General features: G+C 43.9%; 1 protein-coding gene across 1 annotated transcript in view; it reads right to left on the bottom strand.

Moving 5' to 3' along the window:
* Window positions 1–327: 327 nt before the first annotated feature.
* LOC310859290 (sarcoplasmic/endoplasmic reticulum calcium ATPase 2) overlaps window positions 328–23,753 on the bottom strand; it is a 43,185-nt gene continuing 19,759 nt past the window's right edge. Inside the window, exons 11-24 of the mRNA XM_083765730.1 lie at window positions 19,437–19,525; window positions 15,344–15,446; window positions 13,240–13,371; window positions 11,501–11,626; window positions 10,794–11,027; window positions 8,832–8,943; window positions 7,042–7,289; window positions 6,179–6,399; window positions 5,076–5,278; window positions 4,099–4,184; window positions 2,673–2,806; window positions 1,745–1,862; window positions 1,081–1,218; window positions 328–500 (exon numbers count right to left, since the gene is read on the bottom strand). Coding sequence (XP_083621856.1) covers window positions 345–500; window positions 1,081–1,218; window positions 1,745–1,862; window positions 2,673–2,806; window positions 4,099–4,184; window positions 5,076–5,278; window positions 6,179–6,399; window positions 7,042–7,289; window positions 8,832–8,943; window positions 10,794–11,027; window positions 11,501–11,626; window positions 13,240–13,371; window positions 15,344–15,446; window positions 19,437–19,525 — 2,100 coding nt within the window. The 3' untranslated portion in view covers window positions 328–344. The remainder of the gene's footprint in view (window positions 501–1,080; window positions 1,219–1,744; window positions 1,863–2,672; window positions 2,807–4,098; window positions 4,185–5,075; window positions 5,279–6,178; window positions 6,400–7,041; window positions 7,290–8,831; window positions 8,944–10,793; window positions 11,028–11,500; window positions 11,627–13,239; window positions 13,372–15,343; window positions 15,447–19,436; window positions 19,526–23,753) is intronic.

Genomic DNA, 23,753 nt, shown 5'->3' with positions numbered 1-23,753 from the left:
CTTTTACCGTGACAAGACGGACCCTCCAAACTCATGCCGGACCCCTATCATGCCCCCATCCCCCCCTCCCAAACTCTCCCTTTCTATCGCTGACATTTTAAGCCCTATTTTTATACTTCATTGTACAATGGTGTTGTGTGACTTTAGTTTTTGCCTATAATGTGAAAGTGGTTAATCGGTGAGATCATCACATCTCTGCTTTCCTCTCCCTACATACAACCTCCCCCTTCCCTTTTTCCCTTTACTCCCACAACATTTTAAATTTATATTACGCTAATCCCCCCCCCCCTCCCCCCCAACATCTCCCCCCCCCCTTTTCTCTCTCTCTCTCTTTCTCTCTGCGGTCACTCCCAGAACATGTTTGTGATGTCAGAGTCCAGGCTGTATATCCAGACCAATAGCGGTGCGGAGATCAGCACGAAGGACCAGGACACGCCTCCCAGCGCCCGCCTCACGGCGCCCGCCAATCCCGTGCCGGCATTCTGCATCTCCTCCTCATCCTACAAAATGATTATTTCAATATTATTTCATAACTAGTATCGTTATTTAAAAAGTGAATTCACAACAAAAGAGAGAAGGGATATTTTGATACAAGCAGAACAAACAGAAGATGGTTGCTTTTTTACAGTGGATGTTGTCCGCTAAGTCGACACTGGTTTTGTACAAAGGTTGAAATTGTGTGTGTGTGTGTGTGTGTGTGTGTGTGTGTGTGTGTGTGTGTGTGTGTGTGTGAGTGAATAGCAACCAATGAATTTATCATAATACATAATGTACCAACTGTGTTTCATTACTGATGCATTCTTCCATCCTACCTTTTTTCAGCTTCTATAATTCATGGCATTCCTCATAATACCAGGAAAACAACAAACTAAGACTAAAACTAAGACTAAGACAAAAACTGAAATGACTAAAACCAACTAAAACTAAACAGAAATGAAACACCAAACAGAAAAAAGGACTGCCATATCCAGACTAACAGCATTATGCGTTTTGCTCTATTTTCGAATTTGACTGTTGAGTGGATTGGATTGGACTGAGACTGGGTGACGCAGTGAGCATGTGTGTTCCCCTGTAGCTCACCTGCAGCAGCTGGTTTCCTGGTTCGATGTAGTTGCGAGCCAGGAACTTGAGAGCCTCATCCATGAAGATGACAGGGAGTGACATCTTTAACACCACCACCCACTGAGGCCACGACAGTGGACGGATCTGGAAGATCACCTTTTTGGACAGCAGCACAGAGACGCTCGGTTACCAATAGACAAACGACCATTTCAGTGTTGTCACGATGTTGGGCAGAAAGAACCTTGTACGTCCAAAATCGTTACTTTTCAGGAAAATAAATAAAAAAGAATGTGTGATCCAACAGATCCAATGTAGTTATTATTTAGCCACAAACTCTGGTTAATACTTTACATTGGGCAAAACATTTCCAACATAAATATAAAATGACAAAAATAATTGCTAAAATAAACTCAAGCGTTACTTTGAAGCTTGCATACTGGTTCTCTGCATTTGTAAGACACTGATAAAGTACCCGCTGTGACTACACAGTAATGGGGAATTCATTTACAAAAATACATTATGGAGATAAAAAGGTTTCTGCCCGACAGAAACTATATTTTACAAGATATTTACTCTAATAGAATGACAGATACAAAAGGCACACAGACATGCTTGCAATGTCTTTTTCTTGTGCTTATAATTCAGTTATGCCTTCAGTTATACATCTAGGCTTTAGACTTACGGGCATTGGTTCTACATATAGAATGAGGAAGTGCAGGGCCATAGACAGACAGATGGCCCCTACTAGCCAGGGGTTGGACCAGGGAGGCATCTTCAACAGGGACTGGTTCTCTGAAAGACTGACGAACAAGAAAACAAACATTTAAGAAAGAAATGCAGATGGCAAATCTGCATTTTCACCTCCTCAATAATCTCTTCACAATAATGCTGTCTGGAAGGAGTCGCAGGGATATAGACGTTTGAGATTGCTTTAGCAGGAATGTTGTCCTCGCAGCCATTGCAGCATTAAACAACCTGCCTCGCTGACGTCTTGCCGTTTGTTAGGAAGTACTATGTATGTATTATGGAGAGACTATGTATCATCTTTAGCGGTATGTTGTGTTGTACGTTACTGTTCCTTTGTCTTTCCACGTTAAACATAACAGGCTGTGAAAACAAATATCCCTCTGGAACAATAAAGTGTAATCTAAACTAATTTCAACTGTCTCAGCTCAGTCTACAGATAGCTTGGAAGCTTACATAGGGAGGAAAAATAATTAAACTACTTTAAAGCCGGCATTGCTTGATACTTCTGATCATCCCTCACAAAGCTTGTGTATCATAATAACAAGACAAGGTTTAATAACGGTGTGGTGACGTGTATATATCCATTATGATATGTTATATTTCACTTTTCGAAGTGTCCTTGAGCAAGACACTGAACCCCTAATTGCTCCCGATGTGCTAGTTGGTGCCTTGCATGGTTTCTGCTGCCATCGGTGTATGAATGTGTGTGTGAATGGGTGAATGTAATGCACAATCTCTGTAAAGCGCCTTGGATAAAGGCGCTATATAAATGCACCATTTACCATTTACCATTTATGATTCTAGTTATAATAATCATTCATAAAAACATAGCCATTGGATAAAATGCAAAGCGCAGTGTGTACCTGTTGAGGGCGTTGCACATCTCTATGGTTACCAGGACAGACAGGGCCATGGTCATGGGGTAGGGGGACTCGAACACGGAACACTGGACTCCAGCAAACTCATTGTGGCCCTCGCTGCACTGGAGGTAGTGGGACTGCAGGGGCAACACAGCATGGAGGAATGCAATTAAAGGGATTGTGACATAAAAAAAAAAGGTTTTAGAATTGTTCTTGTTTTTTTTAGGTTTTCTAATCTCAATTGCACCCAAAAAACATGAACTTTTAACATTCAGTAGATTTTCTGTGATCTGGAGTTTTCTGGCTCAAACAGGTGCTCTGATTTGCCGGCAGATTGTGATGTAAGTTCCTGCAAATCCCATATATGTCAATGGGATTTGCCAGCAGATGTCACTGTTTTCACTGTGTTGCCTGTTTTCATTGTAGCTCAAAAGGCTTCCAAACCCCAAAGAAAACTTCAGACCACAGAAAATCCACTGAATGTTCAAAGTTCAGGTTTTTTGGGTGTAATTGAGGTCATAAAACCTAAAATAAAAAATAAAAATAAAAATAAATGAAAATGAATGTCATAAAACCTTTAACACATTTTGTCAATAGAAATCATTTCAACCAATAATTAGCCCAAGCTCAAAAATAATGTCATGTGACGTGACGTGTTGTGACCTTATATGGATCGGCAATCTTCGCTATTCGTCATGCCACCTAGAGTATATAAAGCTTAACCCGTTTTGTGTTTTAACTAAGCATTATTTAGCTATTTAAAAATAGCAGATCTACAAGCTCATAGCGCGCCACCGAGTGGCGCGCTACGAGCTTGTAGGTCTGCTATTTTTGAAAAATCGTGAAAATATGGCACAAATCTTTGAATATATATTCTTTCGGGACACTTTTTATTTATTTTGACGTCAGGCCTAAATGGGTTAATAGGGCATGTCAACATATCGCAATGTAATGATGCAGAGACATTATCTATTAGCATCTCAAATTCAGAAACGCATACGGTGCAACATGGACTCATAAGGGTTAGTGCTTTGAGAATAGCTGATCAAAATCGGTGTTTACCAGTTGATAGTAGGAGACTTTAACACTTTAACTCATACCAGTATATCAGTACCAGTATCACCAGTTGATAGTAGGAGACTTTAACTCATAATGGATAGTAATTAGTGACCGAGGCGTCGCCGTTTACCAGTTGATAGTAGGAGACTTTAACTCATAATGGATAGTAATTAGTGACCGAGGCGTTTACCAGTTGATAGTAGGAGACTTTAACTCATAATGGATAGTAATTAGTGACAGAGGCGTTTACCAGTTGATAGTAGGAGACTTTAACTCATAATGGATAGTAATTAGTGACCGAGGCGTTTACCAGTTGATAGTAGGAGACTTTAACTCATAATGGATAGTAATTAGTGACCGAGGCGTTTACCAGTTGATAGTAGGAGACTTTGGGTCCATCGTGGGCGGCCATGAACCACCATGCTGCCGCACCTACTGTGGCTGCTCCCACGTAGCCTAGAGAGACAGACAGGTAGAAAGAGACAGACAGGTGGAAAGAGACAGACAGACAGTTATCACAGAAACGGAGAGGAGAAGGCAGAGTTGCATCATCTATTGGGCGAGTCGTCTACTCTAGAAAACGGTGGTGTGTGTGTGTGTGTGTGTGTGTGTGTGCGTGCGTGTGTGTTATATTTTTACAGTGTGGCACCTAGGGGGTGGGAGTGTGCGCTGTCTAGGAAAGGGTCAGCGATTCTCCAAATCTGTTGTTTTGAGGAGCGCTCATTTTGACCAAAGCAGCGAGCGTCGCCAAGCACATCGCAGCTAATCACAGCTATTTGGGGCAGGGTTTTGAGGACAACTGGTTTGAGAGTCCCAAATAAACCAAGGAGTATAGATATTTAAAGAAGCTACGCCTCCGTCCTCCGTACTGAGAGGCAAACTGCTGCCAAGAGTTTGATGGACACGCGAGTGCCCTGACTTCTTTCCCATTGCAACGTATTCTGAGAAGGGATCTATTAACTGACTGATCGACACATATGTATTATGTATTATGTACATTATTATGTATTATGTTATGTAGACATACATACAGATAGAATGTATTATATCTAACTTCTGGAGTTCAAGAGATTCCCGCTGTGTTGTGATGTTGAGGTAGATTACTGGCTCTCAATGTGGGGTCCAGGGACCCCCAGGAGTCCTTGGGGGGGGGGGGGGGGGGGGCTCCAGGGGGTCCACAAAAACCCAAATGAATGATAGCTACGAACCAAAAGGACCCCCTTAGGCCTGTAACTCAGAGAGCGTACAAATGGAACCAAATTTGGTTCCATTTGTACACTGGCTGAGTTGGATTAAAACTGAGGATTTTACATTGTAGACTGGTCCTTAGTTAAAACATTCACTCACATCCAATGATGAGGTAGCGAGTGAACAGCCAGGCAGAGATGAGGGGTTCTTTGGGGTTGCGAGGGGGGCGGGACATGATGTCCAGGTCGGGGGGGTTGAATCCCAGGGCGGTGGCGGGGAAGCCGTCGGTGACCAGGTTGACCCACAGCAGCTGGACGGGGATCAGCGCCTCGGGCATGCCCAGGGCCGCCGTCAGGAAAATGCTGAAAGACAAGAGAAAGATAGCGACAATTATATCGCTGCGTCGGGCAGAAATCTCTATTATCATACAAAATGTTGTGTATTTTTCGTAAATTGACGCCCGTTGATCAGATTCGCATCAAAAGTAGCAGATCTGCAAGCTTGAACTGCGGAGAATCATATATATATATATATATATATATATATATATATATATATATATTATTTTTATCGTAAATAAATGATCAAAGAAAAAAGCTTTTTGATTATTTGAAAAGGTCATCGATAGAATAATCACTAAGAAAATAGTTGCAGTCCTATTTCAAAATGTTACAATGTCATTAGGTGCAATTTCTATTAGTCAAAGTGTATTAGAGTTGATATTCTATTTCCAGTCCTCATAGAAGCTACATATGCCATGGGGGAAAAAAAGAAAAAAGAGCTAATGTACAGTACAAGCTCACAGTCACAATGCCTCACATCAGAATTCTCTAACTTCACCCTGTGTCCCTAGCCGTGTCCTCACCAGACCAGAGACCACCTCTCCTATGTTCTCTAACAGTGTGTCCTCACCAGACCAGAGACCACCTCTCCTATGTTCTCTAACAGAGTGTGTCCTCACCAGACCACCTCTCCTATGTTCTCTAACAGAGTGTGTCCTCACCAGACCACCTCTCCTATGTTCTCTAACAGAGTGTGTCCTCACCAGACCACCTCTCCTATGTTCTGTAACAGAGTGTGTCCTCACCAGACCAGAGACCACCTCTCCTATGTTCTCTAACAGAGTGTGTCCTCACCAGACCACCTCTCCTATGTTCTCTAACAGAGTGTGTCCTCACCAGACCACCTCTCCTATGTTCTCTAACAGAGTGTGTCCTCACCAGACCACCTCTCCTATGTTCTCTAACAGAGTGTGTCCTCACCAGACCACCTCTCCTATGTTGGAGGAGATGAGGTATCTGATGAACTGCTTCATGTTGTTGTAGATGGCGCGGCCCTCCTCCACCGCTGCCACGATGGTGGAGAAGTTGTCGTCCGCCAGGATCATCTCAGAGGCCGACTTGGCCACGGCCGTGCCGCTGCCCATGGCAATGCCGATCTCCGCCTTCTTCAGGGCAGGGGCGTCGTTCACGCCGTCACCTGTCTGCCAGCCGGCCAAGGAAGAAAGGAAGGAAGGAAAAACCCAATCATTTGAATGGAATATTTAGGAAAAGTCATGGAATTCTGAGAGATTCTGGAGAGCAAAGTTAAAGGAAGGTTAAGTGATATTTTTGGTTAAAACAAAGTGTTTTGTATATATATATATATATATATATATATATATATATATATATATATATATATATATATATATATATATATATTCTGATCGTAATCTTTTCTATAGAGCGTTTGATCAGTAACAGGGGTCTCCCTGTCTCTCCAGCTCTTCAATAAACAAAAAGTACATGTTCAGGTAGGTGACAATCAGGAGAGTAGCCATTTATCAGCTTCATTTTTCCAATGAGTGTTCCAGTTCCAATTTTGTCTGCTCATTTCTTTGTGTCATCACTTACAATTCCCCTTTAATCTGTATCCTGACGGCGTTCTCTAATCTCTATCCTGTTTTCTGTTCCATAAAAAGCTGGAGAGACATGGAGACTGAACACACACTCTATAGCAATGAGTACTATCACAATATAGTGTTTTAACCCTATTTTAAACAAAAGAAAATCACTTACCCTACCTTTAATTGACTTCAAAATGCGACCAAAACGCGTCACGTTAAAACAAGGTGTCATCTCACCATTGCAGTGATCTCATCCAGACTCTGCAGGTACTCCACGATGCGGCTCTTGTGCGCCGGCTCGACGCGGGCGAAGCAGCGCGTCGTGCGGCACGCCTGCCGCTGCAGGTGGGGGGCCAGCTCGTCAAACTCGCGGCCTGTGAGCCCGCCGCCGTACGGGGAGCTGGCGCTGCCCGCCTCCTCATCCTCCTGCTCCGTGATGATGCCCACGCGCCGACAGATGGACAGGGCCGTGCCTTTGTTGTCGCCTGGCAGAGGGAAGGACGTTTTCATGTATTGCACGGTAAGAATACGGAGATTAACCCATTCTGTAGGAGCATTCAAATGCCTAGTCTGTACTGTGATTACCCTCGCTGTCTGTATGTATGTATGTGTATGAACGAACAGACCAGTCTGTACTGTCTGTACAGTCTGTACTGTGATTACCCTCGCTGTCTGTATGTATGTGTGTGTATGAACGAACAGACCAGTCTGTACTGTCTGTACAGTCTGTACTGCGATTACCCTCGCTGTCTGTATGTCTGTATGTGTCTGTACTGTGATTACCCTCGCTGTCTGTATGTATGTATGTGTCTGTACTGTGATTACCCTCACTGTCCGTATGTATGTATGTGTCTGTACTATGATTACCCTCACTGTCTGTATGTATGTATGTGTCTGTACTGTGATTACCCTCACTGTCTGTATGTATGTATGTGTCTGTACTATGATTACCCTCACTGTCCGTATGTATGTATGTGTCTGTACTGTGATTACCCTCACTGTCTGTATGTATGTATGTGTCTGTACTGTGATTACCCTCACTGTCTGTATGTATGTATGTGTCTGTACTGTGATTACCCTCGCTGTCTGTATGTATGTATGTGTCTGTACTATGATTACCCTCACTGTCCGTATGTATGTATGTGTCTGTACTGTGATTACCCTCACTGTCTGTATGTATGTATGTATGTGTCTGTACTGTGATTACCCTCGCTGTCTGTATGTCTGTACAGTCTGTACTGTGATTACCCTCGCTGTCTTTATGTATGTGTATGAACGAACAGACCAGGAAGAACCATAATAACAGGCTTAGGAAATGCCAATGTACCGCTCTGACTGCCTGTGTGTAGAGGCAGCTACTCACACAATCACACATAGCCCCCCCACACTGTGTTAACGGACACATTATGTACAGGTATAATTACAGATATTTAGAGACAGATATACTCCACAGTGCACACATATTGCTTACTGCTGTTGCTACGGTATGTCTTTATTATTTCTTTGTCGTCATTGCTGCTATAATGTATAATGAGGAACTAAAACCAAAATAACTTTAATCTCGTGTATTCTTGGACGCGAGACTGACCATCTTGAATGTTGGTGTTTGCTCGCATGTTCAGTGGCGTGCACAGACATTTAGAGGGGCAGGTGCTCAAGTGAAAAAAGGGCACCTTGTGCAGCACATTTTAGCTATTGAAAAATAGCAGATCTACAAGCTCATAGCGCGCCACCGAGTGGCGCGCTACGAGCTTGTAGGTCTGCTATTTTATTTATTTATCGAAGAACCAGTGCACTGACATAGAAACATAGCTTTAGATTGTGGGGGCCTAAATAATATAGTAGAAGCGTTTTTTATCAAGATTTGATCAATGTCACCGCATGGTCCACACACTACAAATTAAGAAAAAAAATAAACCTTTTTTCTTCTTCTTTTTTTTTTAAGAGCACATTGCCAAAAAGGGCAGGGGGTGCTCTAGCACCCCTTAGTGTCTATCTGTGCACGCCACTGCGCATGCTCCCCCTACCTGTGATCATGATGACGCGGATGCCGGCCTGTCGACACATGCGCACGGCAGAGAGCACCTCTTTCCTGGGAGGGTCCAGCATTCCAACGCAGCCCACAAAGGTCAGGTCAGACTGGAGGCGACAGGAAGGAGGTCAAGAGGTCAATGAGATCTGCACTGAGACTCAACACCTCATCTGTGACTCAATGCATGATATATACACCTATACTGTACGTCTAGTAGATTCCAATCGTTACATAATCAATCGTTTACTATATCATGGCTGTTGAGTGGAAACCTTGCATGTTTAAAACCGTTCAAAAATAAGCTGTGTCCCAATGGATTCAATTAGATATAATTTAGTCACAAGCTCTTAAAGGTATATTCAGTGATTTCACTCAAAAAACCTTAGGTCCATCCAATCAGGATAGAGTCAAAAACGAAACCTAAGGTTTTTTGACCCCCAGGGGTTAACTGGGGACAGGGAGGAACTCCTTATATGGCCAGCACACTCTATAGTAGGGAGGATTATCACAACAAAACAAAAAAATAAGTGATATTTGAATTAAGTGAAATCACTGAATATACCTTTAATATTTTCATGGGATATTCAGCTGGCATCCCAATGTTGGGCTAGGGTTAGGGGAAAACAGCCGATCTCCAATCTCACATCGTAATGCAATGTGAGCTTATAGATCGGCTATTGTGACACCTTCGTACAGTAGTGGGGGTTTGAGTAGTAAGTAGCTTTAGAACCAACAGTTCCTGACCCATGTGGGCCCATGTGGGCCCATGTGGGCCCATGTGGGCCAGCAGCCCATCTCTTGTTTTTTTTTTTTTAAGATATTTTTTTGCGGCTTACGCCTTTTATTGATCTTTTAAGGGACAGACAGTAGGCTGACAGGAAACGGGAGAGAGATGGGGGATGACATGCGGTAAAGGCCGTGTCGGGTTCGGGAGTCGAACCCGCGGCACACCGCGACTGGATCACCAGTCCGGTGCCCAGACCGTTACGCTACGGCCTGGGCCAGCAGCCCATCTCTTGTTCCTGTAGCATGTGGGCCCATGTGGGCCAGCAGCCCATCTCTTGTTCCTGTAGCATGTGGGCCCATGTAGTTAGGAGGAGGGCATGACCATTCCGCACTCGCCCCCTGGACCTGATGGTAGTATGTCACAGGGACTTATCCCCAGTCTAAACCTTTATGCCGAGTGCTAAACAAGGAGGGTGCAGAGGGTACCATAATTATTGTCTTTGGTATGACTCAGACAGGGACTGAACCCCAACCTCCCAATCTCAGGGTGGACACTCTTAAGAACAAGGCCACTCGGTGCAGGTCAACATTGTTCTGTAGCTCTCTTTAAAGTAGCTGTGTAAATTGGGAGAATCTGCGATGATACACCAGTTTTCACACTGGCTCACATATTGCCATGTCTTTGACCATATATGGTGTAAAGCAGTGGTTCCCAACCTAGGGTTCAGGGCGGCCCCCCTTGGAGGGCGCTAAAGATCACAGGGATGGCGTGAAGCTGTTTGTAGACAATTGCACAAAATCTTGCATGTTCTCAATTATTATCAGAAACTATATCAGAAAACCAAATAAAAAAGGATTGGGAATTTTCCGTCTAATGAGAAGTACATATTTTGTCTTATTTTATTGTCTGTTTTGGTCCTGTATTTCAGTCTTTTTTTTTTTTTTTTTGACTTATTTTTGTTAATGTACTGTATGCCTATGTGTAGTCTAGTTGTGTATGTATGCATGTTGGTGTGTGTTGAAAAATCAATAAAAACAATTTAATAATAATAATGAGAAGTACAATATAGGTACATACATATATATATATATATATATATATATATATATATAGTACTATATAGGGCAGAAGTTCTTAACATGTCTGAAAAACAGAAGGCTGTGTTTATGTGTGCATGTGTGGGGATGTAAGAAAGGCGGGCTCCAAGGAAAACAGCGTTAGAATCCTCACCTCGTAGTCGGCGAACTTGGCCGTGTTCTCCAGGTTGAGGGAGCGGGGCTCGGGGGGCGTGTCCCTGGTCGCCATGGCGAGGCAGCGCAGCATGTCGCGGCCGGAGCCCCACTCTCGCACGGTGGCGAGGAGCTTCTCTCGGACCGCGGGGCTCAGAGGCACGCGGGTCGACGCCGATCCAGAGCCACTGAGACGCATGTGACTGCACCGCTCCAGAACGGTCTCAGGTGCTCCCTGTTACCATGGAGAAAGAGGTGAAGACATTAGAGAGACAGAAAGAAAGGGCAGAGAATGGGGTTCAAATTCCCCCCACGATGCATCCGGCTTTGTCCAGTGTCTAAACGAATACAATGCTCCAAGTGTTCGGGGGAGGGAAGCCGGGCAGGGAGGGTGCTATTTATCATGGCATGTACTCTTATGGCACCGGGCTGGGAGGGTGCTATTTATCATGGCATGTACTCTTATGGCACCGGGCTGGGAGGAGTAGGACGGAGGCTCTACATCCTCCCGGGTGGAGGGCTACTCACTGGCAGGTGAGCCAGTAAGATACAACAGCAGTGACAACACACAGATACGTCTGGGGAGCACTTCATTGGTATTTGAGTCGTATGAGGGGGGATACAAGCACAAAAGAAATGGAGATAAGGGGGAAAGGCAAAGAAAGAACGTGAAAGAACAAGAGTTTAGGATGCAGAGAGAGGTCTGACCTTGACAAACATCTTGGCGCCGCTGGCAGACCTGCTGTGCTTATTGGGAGTGCAGAAGACGGACATGGATTTCCTGTCTCTGGAGAACTCCAGTGTTACCTCCTTCCTCATCAGCTGCTTGATGACCTGGATGGCACACAGCAGAGAGGCAATTCAAAACTAAATGTAGGAAAGAAACAATGAAGGGACCCATAGATTACCGTAGACATACTGTATGATACAGTAGACCCATAGATTACCGTAGACATACTGTATGATACAGTAGACAGACATGCCGACCTAAGGGATGTTTCATCCCACTGATGCAATTCACAATCTAACAACCAAACATGTAACAATAGGAGAATTCATTCACTGTCATGTATAAACTGTACCGTACACTTTATATTACAATTTTACCGCCAAAGCCTAATTCATACTTACATACGTAATACGATGGTGTAAGTAGACAGGCACACAGACACACAGACAGATAAGACAGACACACAGGCACACAGACACACAGACAGACAGACAGACAGACACAGACACAGGCACACAGACAGACAGACAGATCAGTGGTTCCCAAAGTTTTTAGCCTGTGACCCAAAAGAGAGATTAGATGTTTGCCACGGGACCCAAACTAGTGAAAATAGCATAGCATAGCATTTGTTTTCTAATTAATGGACTTTTAGATTTTTCATTGATTTTTCTTCATGAAATTACTGGGGGGGGGGGGCAAAAAAACACAGAATTTAGTTTTTAATTCATGATCTTTTTCATTTTTTGAAATAATAATTACAAACTAAGTATAGGAAACAAAAGAATAAAGGGACCCACAAATGGGTCCCGACCCAGTGTTTGGGAACCACTGAGATAGACAAGATGAATTGTATCTATAGATGATCTTAGTCTCAGTGTTTGGGAACCACTGAGATAGACAAGATGAATTGTATCTATAGATGATCTTAGTCTCAGTGTTTGGGAACCACTGAGATAGACAACATGAATTGTATATATAGATGATCTTAGTCTTACGGAGCAGCATGCTGTAGCTCTCTAGATGAATTGTAGATGATCTTAGTCTTACGGAGCAGCATGCTGTAGCTCTCCAGATGAATTGTATATATAGATGATCTTAGTCTCAGTGTTTGGGAACCACTGAGATAGACCAGATGAATTGTATATATAGATGATCTTAGTCTCAGTGTTTGGGAACCACTGAGATAGACCAGATGAATTGTATATATAGATGATCTTAGTCTCAGTGTTTGGGAACCACTGAGATAGACCAGATGAATTGTATATATAGATGATCTTAGTCTTACGGAGCAGCATGCTGTAGCTCTCTAGATGAATTGTATATATAGATGATCTTAGTCTTACGGAGCAGCATGCTGTAGATGAATTGTATATATAGATGATCTTAGTCTTACGGAGCAGCATGCTGTAGCTCTCTAGATGAATTGTATATATAGATGATCTTAGTCTTACGGAGCAGCATGCTGTAGATGAATTGTATATAATGATGATCTTAGTCTTACGGAGCAGCATGCTGTAGCTCTCTAGATGAATTGTATATATAGATGATCTTAGTCTTACGGAGCAGCATGCTGTAGATGAATTGTATATAATGATGATCTTAGTCTTACGGAGCAGCATGCTGTAGCTCTCTAGATGAATTGTATATATAGATGATCTTAGTCTTACGGAGCAGCATGCTGTAGATGAATTGTATATAATGATGATCTTAGTCTTACGGAGCAGCATGCTGTAGCTCTCTCCACAGGGCTCAGTCCTCTCAGGTCTGTGTCAAACACGTTCATCTTCTCCACCAGACAGCAGAGGGCAGTCTCTGTGGCTTCACCCACCTTCTCAAACACACCCTTTGTCTGGAAACACACACACACACACACACACACACACACACACACACACACACACACACACACACACACACACACACACACACACACACACACACACACACACACACACACACACACACACACACACACACACACACACACACACACACACACACACACACACACACACACACACACACACACGTTTAACATTATGTCGCACCACATACCAATTCAATCACCTCACCAATAATAACCCAGTTGATCCAGTTGCACCTCCTGCTGCATGCTGGGAATAGACTGCAACATTAAAAGCCTGCCCTGAAGCCTGTTTTTGGCCATGATGACCGACATCACAGATCTACCAGCTCACCATGGGCGGTCTCAGTGTTATCTTGTAGTGTGCAGGGTTAGATCATTCTAATCCGTCATCTCCTGCTTAAATGTAATCCGTCAGTGGTTAAATGTGCGATGCCAATTCTTTTCACTGTGGGTCGGATCTTAAACGCCTACTAGTGTGTTTGAGCTGTAATTAGCAGCTGAGGAAATGTTCAATACTCTCTTGGTATCGAGGGCAGACCTACAGTTAGGCTCACTTTATTGATGTTTTGAACCTCATCCTGCAAACCATCAATAGTTCTAGTGTATATATTTCTTGTCTTTATAGAATGTGTAAAATGCACACATCTAATTTCTAATCATTGAAACACCCAATCAACTCAAACTGGAACCGGAGGCCTGTATTTAACAATTTACAATGTGACTAATCAGCCAATCTACAGCTCACAATGCATTGATCCGCACTTTGTCAAATTTGTATCAAATGTTTGCACAGAATAGTATGCTTGGGTCCATAAAGCATCGTGATGCATTGGGCGCTTAGAGATCAGCTATTTCTGTCGTTTATCATACAACAAAGGTTTAAGTGGTAAATGGACCAAAAGCTCCTTGACCACTAATAGTATACATGTACTGTATGTACATACAGTTTATTTGTACAAATAGTGAGACAATCTACAAGCTCACAACGTGTTGCCTTTGTTTGCCTATTTTTGGGCTATTATGATGAGGCCAGAATAAGGACCATAGGGTCTATGTGGTTAAAATAAGGACCATAGGGTCTATGTGGTTAAAATAAGGACCATAGGGTCCATGTGGTTAAAATAAGGACCATAGGGTCTATGTGGTTAAAATAAGGACCATAGGGTCCATGTGGTTAAAATAAGGACCATAGGGTCTATGTGGTTAAAATAAGGACCATAGGGTCTATGTGGTTAGAATAAGGACCATAGGGTCTATGTGGTTAAAATAAGGACCATAGGGTCTATGTGGTTAAAATAAGGACCATAGGGTCCATGTGGTTAAAATAAGGACCATAGGGTCTATGTGGTTAAAATAAGGACCATAGGGTCTATGTGGTTAAAATAAGGACCATAGGGTCTATGTGGTTAAAATAAGGACCATAGGGTCTATGTGGTTAGAATAAGGACCATAGGGTCTATGTGGTTAAAATAAGGACCATAGGGTCCATGTGGTTAAAATAAGGACCATAGGGTCTATGTGGTTAAAATAAGGACCATAGGGTCTATGTGGTTAAAATAAGGACCATAGGGTCTATGTGGTTAAAATAAGGACCATAGGGTCTATGTGGTTAAAATAAGGACCATAGGGTCTATGTGGTTAAAATAAGGACCATAGGGTCTATGTGGTTAGAATAAGGACCATAGGGTCTATGTGGTTAAAATAAGGACCATAGGGTCTATGTGGTTAAAATAAGGACCATAGGGTCTATGTGGTTAAAATAAGGACCATAGGGTCTATGTGGTTAAAATAAGGACCATAGGGTCTATGTGGTTAAAATAAGGACCATAGGGTCCATGTGGTTAAAATAAGGACCATAGGGTCCATGTGGTTAAAATAAGGACCATAGGGTCTATGTGGTTAAAATAAGGACCATAGGGTCCATGTGGTGAAGCGAGGACATGCTCCCCTTCACCTCGTTGAAGTCCAGAGACGAGTCGTTGCAGAGGGCGCAGATGGAGGCCAGCTCCACCAAGCCTTCGTACTGACTGGACTTCACCACCACGTCGTCCTTGTAGCTGCAGAACACACAGTGACACACACACACACACACACACACACACACAGAGAGCGGACAGAATGACACACAGAGAGTGGCAGAGAAGGGTTTTTTTAGGTCGTCTTATTATGTTCACAGTCTAGGCCCCCTTTTATGAAGGAAAAGCGCTGCCTACAGTGTCTTCTGCTGCTGGGAAGAAAAATAAAGAAAGAGAAAAACTATGGCAGTGGCTCTCAACTTTTTAATTCCAAAGACCCACATAATAACTTTGAGAGTGCACAAGTTACAAACCTGCAACGGCCCATGTGGACTGGAGCCCCCTCAAGGAACCCCACTTTGAGAACCACTGCTCTATGGAAATTATACTATTGATGACAAAGTCTTAAACTAGTAAGTACAGGGGGGGATTAATCAAGACAGTGCAACCTGCACTGACTGTTTCTGCCACCTTGCTCTCCTGGCAGACATGGCTGCTGGCTCGCCGTGTGTGTGGAGCAGTGACTCAGCCATGTATTAATAGGTCTGAGGCACAGGAGCACCACTGTGGCCGACACCGAGGAATAGATAGAGAGACCATCAGCTTGGACGCAAAGCTTTGCATTTCTGTAGTGTCATGCTTGGACAGCTGATTAAAAAAAAAACTCACCTTTTGGTTTCTCATAAGGTTTAATGAATACATAGATTATTAACCCATTCTGAACGGGAACCCATTTTGGTGTTGGCATCATGTTATGCTTTAGCTATTGAAAAATAGCAGATCTACAAGCTCATATCGCGCCACCGAGTGGCGCGATACGAGCTTGTAGGTCTGCTATTTTTGAAAAAACGAAGTACGACTGACATTTTTTTAATCTGATCTCAGGTCAGAATGGGTTAAAGGTGCTTAGTGTGTGATCACAGTTACATAGTTATACAAAGAAATGGCTCCATCTTCCTATCTACATCTTTTATGGAATGGAACATGGACCCAGATCCGTACAGGTCTCTTTCTGGTGTTCCCATGAAAACCTCTAGCGTGGGGTTATTATTCATTTGGCCAAATAAATTTACTCATCATAACTAAGGAGCAGCAGTGGCAGCTATTGAACAGAACCTGTGGAGACGGTAGGGGTTCAGTTAGGGGTTAACTAAGGAGCAGCAGTGGCAGCTATTGAACAGAACCTGTGGAGACGTTAGGGGTTCTGCAGTGGCAGCTATTGAACAGAACCTGTGGAGACGGTAGGGGTTCAGTTAGGGGTTAACTAAGGAGCAGCAGTGGCAGCTATTGAACAGAACCTGTGGAGACGGTAGGGGTTCAGTTAGGGGTTAACTAAGGAGCAGCAGTGGCAGCTATTGAACAGAACCTGTGGAGACGGTAGGGGTTCAGTTAGGGGTTAACTAAGGAGCAGCAGTGGCAGCTATTGAACAGAACCTGTGGAGACGGTAGGGGTTCAGTTAGGGGTTAACTAAGGAGCAGCAGTGGCAGCTATTGAACAGAACCTGTGGAGACGGTAGGGGTTCTGCATCTTGCTCAAGGACATGGAGCTGGGATGAGTTGGGATGGAAACGGGAACTTTCAGATTCCCGGTGAGCACTCTCTCCGTCTCCTGAGTCACTTAATACATTCTGACCGGGCACCCATTTTGGTGTTAACATCATGTTATGCTTTAGCTATTTTTGAAAAATCGAAGAGCGACTGACATTTTTAGAATCTGATCTCAGGTCAGAATGGGTTCATCAGACCAGTGTGTGTCCGGCGGAAACCTCGTATGAATCTGATCTCAGGTCAGAATGGGTTAATGGAGAATGTGGGAATCTTTTCACCACTGTAAATACACCCTAGGGCAGTGGTTCCCAAACCTTTTCATGTCAAGGACCCCCACATTGACACAAATTAATGAATTGTAAAATCAATGTTAATTTAACTCTGAGAGTGTAAAATACTCTGTAAAATAATTCATTATAGATTGAAGGACAAAGGCTGAGGGAAAATGCAGTTTCACTGCCCGCCAACGTTGAAGGTTAGGATCAAATCAATGAAGGACAGTATTTGATGATGACACAACCTCCAGCGGAGGGTTCGAGGCATTTCAAGTCATACAAGGAAAAAAATGTGTTTAGCAATTTGGAGGATCGAATTCATGCAAAGTTATCAAGTTGCGGCAAACGGTCATCATTGCAGAAATGTAAACGCATAGAAAGGCCATGATTACAAGCTTTAGTTGACAACGACAGTGCTGTTCACACTGAGCACTAGAACGCATAGAAAGGCCATGATTACAAGCTTTAGTTGACGACGACAGTGCTGTTCACACTGAGCACTAGAACTGTACAGTGCTGTTCACACTGAGCACTAGAACTGTACAGTGCTGTTCACACTGAGCACTAGAACTGTACAGTGCTGTTCACACTGAGCACTAGAACTGTACAGTGCTGTTCACACTGAGCACTAGAACTGTACAGTGCTGTTCACACTGAGCACTAGAACTGTACAGTGCTGTTCACACTGAGCACTAGAACTGTACAGTGCTGTTCACACTGAGCACTAGAACTGTACAGTGCTGTTCACACTGAGCACTAGAACTGTACAGTGCTGTTCACACTGAGCACTAGAACGCATAGAAAGGCCATGATTACAAGCTTTAGTTGACAACGACAGTGCTGTTCACACTGAGCACTAGAACGCATAGAAAGGCCATGATTACAAGCTTTAGTTGACAACGACAGTGCTGTTCACACTGAGCACTAGAACTGTATCGTTCACCATTAATTGTCTTTAATATAGTCGTGGTGTAGACTATGCCATCTACTTGAGTGACGATTTGTTAAACTATATGTTTAATAGTTATAATTATAATCATTGATGTGAATATGAACGGCCTTAACCAATGGACTAGCTTCTGTATAATTGTTTCTTTTTTTCTACAGAATCTTTGCCAACACCAATATTTATCAAGCCTAGACACCAAATAGTGCTATTACTTTTGACCTAATGTCACCAGTAGATGGCAGACTTTTACAAGTTACCTAACCTCTCTGTCCCAGTTTTATCTCCCATAATGTCACAGCATGAGGAGATGACTGCCTGGAAAAGAACTACAACATGAGGAGATGACGCCTGGAAAAGAACTACAGGAAGTACAAATCAGGAAGTACTGGACTACACGTTGTCCAGCCTCCAGGAACTTCCTGGCTTATCCGTTTGATCACGTAGCTCTACCAATAAGGGGATGACAGAACTTTAATTGATTCATCAGACACTTTACAGCCATATCGTGTATAGATTGGATCCCTTGCCAGACCACTTCAGACTGACATCACAAAGGCATGCATGTGCAGGTAGGTTTCAACGGAAGTTATGGAACCCGACTAGGGGTGTAACGGTTAATTGAACGAATCAAATTGATCCGATCGATTAGTTCAAGTGGGAAGATTTCAATTAGTTCTTTGCTTTTTTTTTAAATACAGCAAATATAGCTCATCTACAAGCTCACAATGTGTCGAATTGCAATGTGTTTTAAGCTTGTAGGTCAGTTCTTTACGCCATCTATTTACACTAGTACAAGAATGCATGATTAATCCGACTAATCAATTTAGTTGATTATAAATCAATTATCCAATATCAAAAAAGTAATCAATAGAACAATTGGTGCAAAAACAATGGATGGTTGCAGGCCTAAACTCGGCCGCTCATAAAACCCAATGAAAAAGACGTCACGTTTAAACTTTACACGCATGTAAACATGCATTCCACCAACTACTACCTGTATGATGGAAGAAAGCTTACAGCCAACCAGTTTAACCTTTGCTTTTATGAAATAAACCAAGACCATCAGTGTTTGATGGAAGAAGCTCCAATACTCTTTAATCTCGACTGACATGAATGATGATGGAATGCCTAATTTCTATCCAATTGCAGATGTAAGCTGACAATATAATAGCATAGCCGGTCATTTCTGAAGTCTACAAACCAGCCTATACTGTATGTTAAGAGGGGTCAAAGGTTAATAAAAGGGTAAAATCAACTCACACTTCCCCTTCCGGGGCGTAAGTCGATCCGGTCACCGTGAACTCGCTCAAGCTGCAGCGGTCCCCCGACACGCTGTCCACAACAAACATCTACCGAGCACACACACACACACACACACACACACAAAAGAAACACATACGTGCACGAGTGCATGCACATACAGACAGTTGTTAGAAACGCCAGTATCTTGTTAACTCATTAGTCGGTTATATATTGTTAGAAGATGACAATCCACACAGAAGTGTTATGCTAAACTCCAAAAAGGTGTACAGCATGGAACCAAATGGACCCGTACAGTAAGTTCCATTCTGTACACCGTTTGGAGTGTACAGGTTCAATTTCAGTTCTTCTTTCATTCCAAACACAACCCTCCCAATTTGTCCTCTTGTCTTCCTTCCATCTATCAAACAACTATTTCCTTCTATTGCTCAACCATCCAACAATATTTATTTTATTGGTCATTATATCACCATCCACCCATCCCTCTCCCCCGCCCTTCCTTCCATCCAATTCTCTCTGTACTTAAAGGGACGCGATCATGCTATTGAGGTATAGTACTGTTTAGTTGTTGAAAATAATAATCTATAGGGTTTTGACATTAGAATGGGGAGACGGGGGTCCGGACTGGAGAAACCTGGAAGCTGGAGGAGTTTTTAGAGAGCTAATGAATGGACAATGGAGCCCATTTTCACCGCACTTTGCGAGATAACATCATATTACATCCATTGTATATTTATGATGATGCATACTTGACAAAGACCAAACTTGTATTCAGCTGCTAATAGCCAGGACATTTGTGCACACATATTTTCAGACATAACAACTCAGGCAAACTGTTAACAAAACCATTCTGTAGATGAGGGAAGGCTTGCCATAATTCATAGACTGACACTAAAACGCAGACTTAAAAGCAAATCCCACTATAATTTAGTAAGTTTCACTTGATGTTATTGCTTCTTTCTCCTCCGTCTTTCACCATGTCTCTGTTTGAGGTGACGGTGCACATCACACAGACACATTTAATATTATATTGAGAGCAAAACATTTTGAAACAAATTAAACTCTGCAGTTTAGTTAAAGGTGCAGTGAGTGATACTTTTTGTAAAAGTGTTAAAGGACAACTTTAGTTTTTTTCAACCAAGGTTCATGTTTTAGGTTGTTATTAGAGAAACTAAAAGGTGAGTGTTAATTTTCTTTCATTTGCTGCTTTCTTTCGTTTTAGGGATTTTAGCAGTTTTTGACAGGGGGGCGGGGGCATTCGAGCATGGGGCTAAATATGTATTTTTTTACCAAATTTGATGGTGATTTATTTATTTATTATTTACTATAGTCCTAATAAACCCCAGGAAATTACATCTGGCCACAGAAGATCACAGGATCTACTGAATGTGAAGGTAGCCTACTGGGGGAAGGCTTATACTGTGTGTATAGGCTCAATATGTCAGTTTGTCACATTCAATAGATCCTGTGATCTTTTCTGGCCAGATGTAATTTCTTGGGGTTTATTAGGACTATAGTAAATAATAATAAAAAAAAATCGCCATAATATTTTGTAAAAAATTACATATTTAGCCCCATGCTCGAATGCCCCCGCCCCCCTGTCAAAAACTGCTAAAATCCCCAAAACGAAAGAAAGCAGCTAAAGTTAACACCCACCTTTTAGTTTCTCTAATAACAACCTAAAACATGAACCTTGGTTGAAAAAAACTAAAGTTGTCCTTTAAATAGCGGCAATCTGTCTTACCCTGCACACAGACACCTGTCTCTCTCTCTCTCTCTCCATCCTAATAACCCTCCACCTGTCTCTCTGTCAGTGTGTCTTACCCTGCAGACAGACACCTGTCTCTCTCTCTCTCTCTCTCCATCCTAATAACCCTCCACCTGTCTCTCTGTCAGTGTGTCTTACCCTGCAGACAGACACCTGTCTCTCTCTCTCTCCCTCCACCTGTCTCTCTGTCAGTGTGTCTTACCCGGCAGACAGACACCTGTCTCTCTCTCTCTCCCTCCACCTGTCTCTCTGTCAGTGTGTCTTACCCGGCAGACAGACACCTGTCTCTCTCTCTCTCCCTCCACCTGTCTCTCTGTCAGTGTGTCTTACCCGGCAGACAGACACCTGTCTCTCTCTCTCTCCCTCCACCTGTCTCTCTGTCAGTGTGTCTTACCCTGCAGACAGACACCTGTCTCTCTCTCTCTCCATCCTAATAACCCTCCACCTGTCTCTCTGTCAGTGTGTCTTACCCTGCAGACAGACACCTGTCTCTCTCTCTCTCCCTCCACCTGTCTCTCTGTCAGTGTGTCTTACCCTGCAGACAGACACCTGTCTCTCTCTCTCTCCATCCTAATAACCCTCCACCTGTCTCTCTGTCAGTGTGTCTTACCCTGCAGACAGACACCTGTCTCTCTCTCCCTCCATCCTAATAACCCTCCACCTGTCTCTCTGTCAGTGTGTCTTACCCTGCAGACAGACACCTGTCTCTCTCTCTCTCCCTCCACCTGTCTCTCTGTCAGTGTGTCTTACCCTGCAGACAGACACCTGTCTCTCTCTCTCTCTGTCTCCATCCTAATAACCCTCCACCTGTCTCTCTGTCAGTGTGTCTTACCCTGCAGACAGACACCTGTCTCTCTCTCTCTCCATCCTAATAACCCTCCACCTGTCTCTCTGTCAGTGTGTCTTACCCTGCAGACAGACACCTGTCTCTCTCTCTCTCCATCCACCTGTCTCTCTGTCAGTGTGTCTTACCCTGCAGACAGACACCTGTCTCTCTCTCTCTCCCTCCACCTGTCTCTCTGTCAGTGTGTCTTACCCTGCAGACAGACAACTGTCTCTCTCTGTCTCCATCCTAATAACCCTCCACCTGTCTCTCTGTCAGTGTGTCTTACCCTGCAGACAGACACCCGTCTCTCTCTCTCTCCCTCCACCTGTCTCTCTGTCAGTGTGTCTTACCCTGCAGACAGACACCTGTCTCTCTGTCAGTGTGTCTTACCCTGCAGACAGACACCTGTCTCTCTCTCTCTCCATCCTAATAACCCTCCACCTGTCTCTCTGTCAGTGTGTCTTACCCTGCAGACAGACACCTGTCTCTCTGTCAGTGTGTCTTACCCTGCAGACAGACACCTGTCTCTCTCTCTCTCTCTCCATCCTAATAACCCTCCACCTGTCTCTCTGTCAGTGTGTCTTACCCTGCAGACAGACACCCGTCTCTCTCTCTCTCTCTCTCCATCCTAATAACCCTCCACCTGTCTCTCTCTCTCTCTCTCTCCATCCTAATAACCCTCCACCCGTCTCTCTCTCTCTCTCTCTCCATCCTAATAACCCTCCACCTGTCTCTCTGTCAGTGTGTCTTACCCTGCAGACAGACACCTGTCTCTCTCTCTCTCTCTCTCCATCCTAATAACCCTCCACCTGTCTCTCTGTCAGTGTGTCTTACCCTGCAGACAGACACCTGTCTCTCTCTCTCTCTCTCCATCCTAATAACCCTCCACCTGTCTCTCTGTCAGTGTGTCTTACCCTGCAGACAGACACCTGTCTCTCTCTCTCTCCCTCCACCTGTCTCTCTGTCAGTGTGTCTTACCCTGCAGACAGACACCTGTCTCTCTCTCTCTCCCTCCACCTGTCTCTCTGTCAGTGTGTCTTACCCTGCAGACAGACACCTGTCTCTCTCTCTCTCCCTCCACCTGTCTCTCTGTCAGTGTGTCTTACCCTGCAGACAGACACCTGTCTCTCTCTCTCTCCCTCCACCTGTCTCTCTGTCAGTGTGTCTTACCCTGCAGACAGACACCTGTCTCTCTCTCTCTCCCTCCACCTGTCTCTCTGTCAGTGTGTCTTACCCTGCAGACAGACACCTGTCTCTCTCTCTCTCCCTCCACCTGTCTCTCTGTCAGTGTGTCTTACCCTGCAGACAGACACCTGTCTCTCTCTCTCTCCCTCCACCTGTCTCTCTGTCAGTGTGTCTTACCCTGCAGACAGACACCTGTCTCTCTCTCTCTCCCTCCACCTGTCTCTCTGTCAGTGTGTCTTACCCTGCAGACAGACACCTGTCTCTCTCTCTCTCCCTCCACCTGTCTCTCTGTCAGTGTGTCTTACCCTGCAGACAGACACCTGTCTCTCTCTCCCTCCACCTGTCTCTCTGTCAGTGTGTCTTACCCTGCAGACAGACACCTGTCTCTCTCTCTCTCCCTCCACCTGTCTCTCTGTCAGTGTGTCTTACCCTGCAGACAGACACCTGTCTCTCTCTCTCTCCCTCCACCTGTCTCTCTGTCAGTGTGTCTTACCCGGCAGACAGACACCTGTCTCTCTCTCTCTCTCCCTCCACCTGT

This window comes from Protomyctophum parallelum (genome assembly GCF_964188405.1).
Source record: "Protomyctophum parallelum genome assembly, chromosome: 5".
NCBI lineage: Eukaryota > Metazoa > Chordata > Actinopteri > Myctophiformes > Myctophidae > Protomyctophum > Protomyctophum parallelum.
The sequence above is the reverse complement of the archived record's forward strand: the minus strand, read 5'-3'. Positions and strand labels throughout refer to the sequence as shown.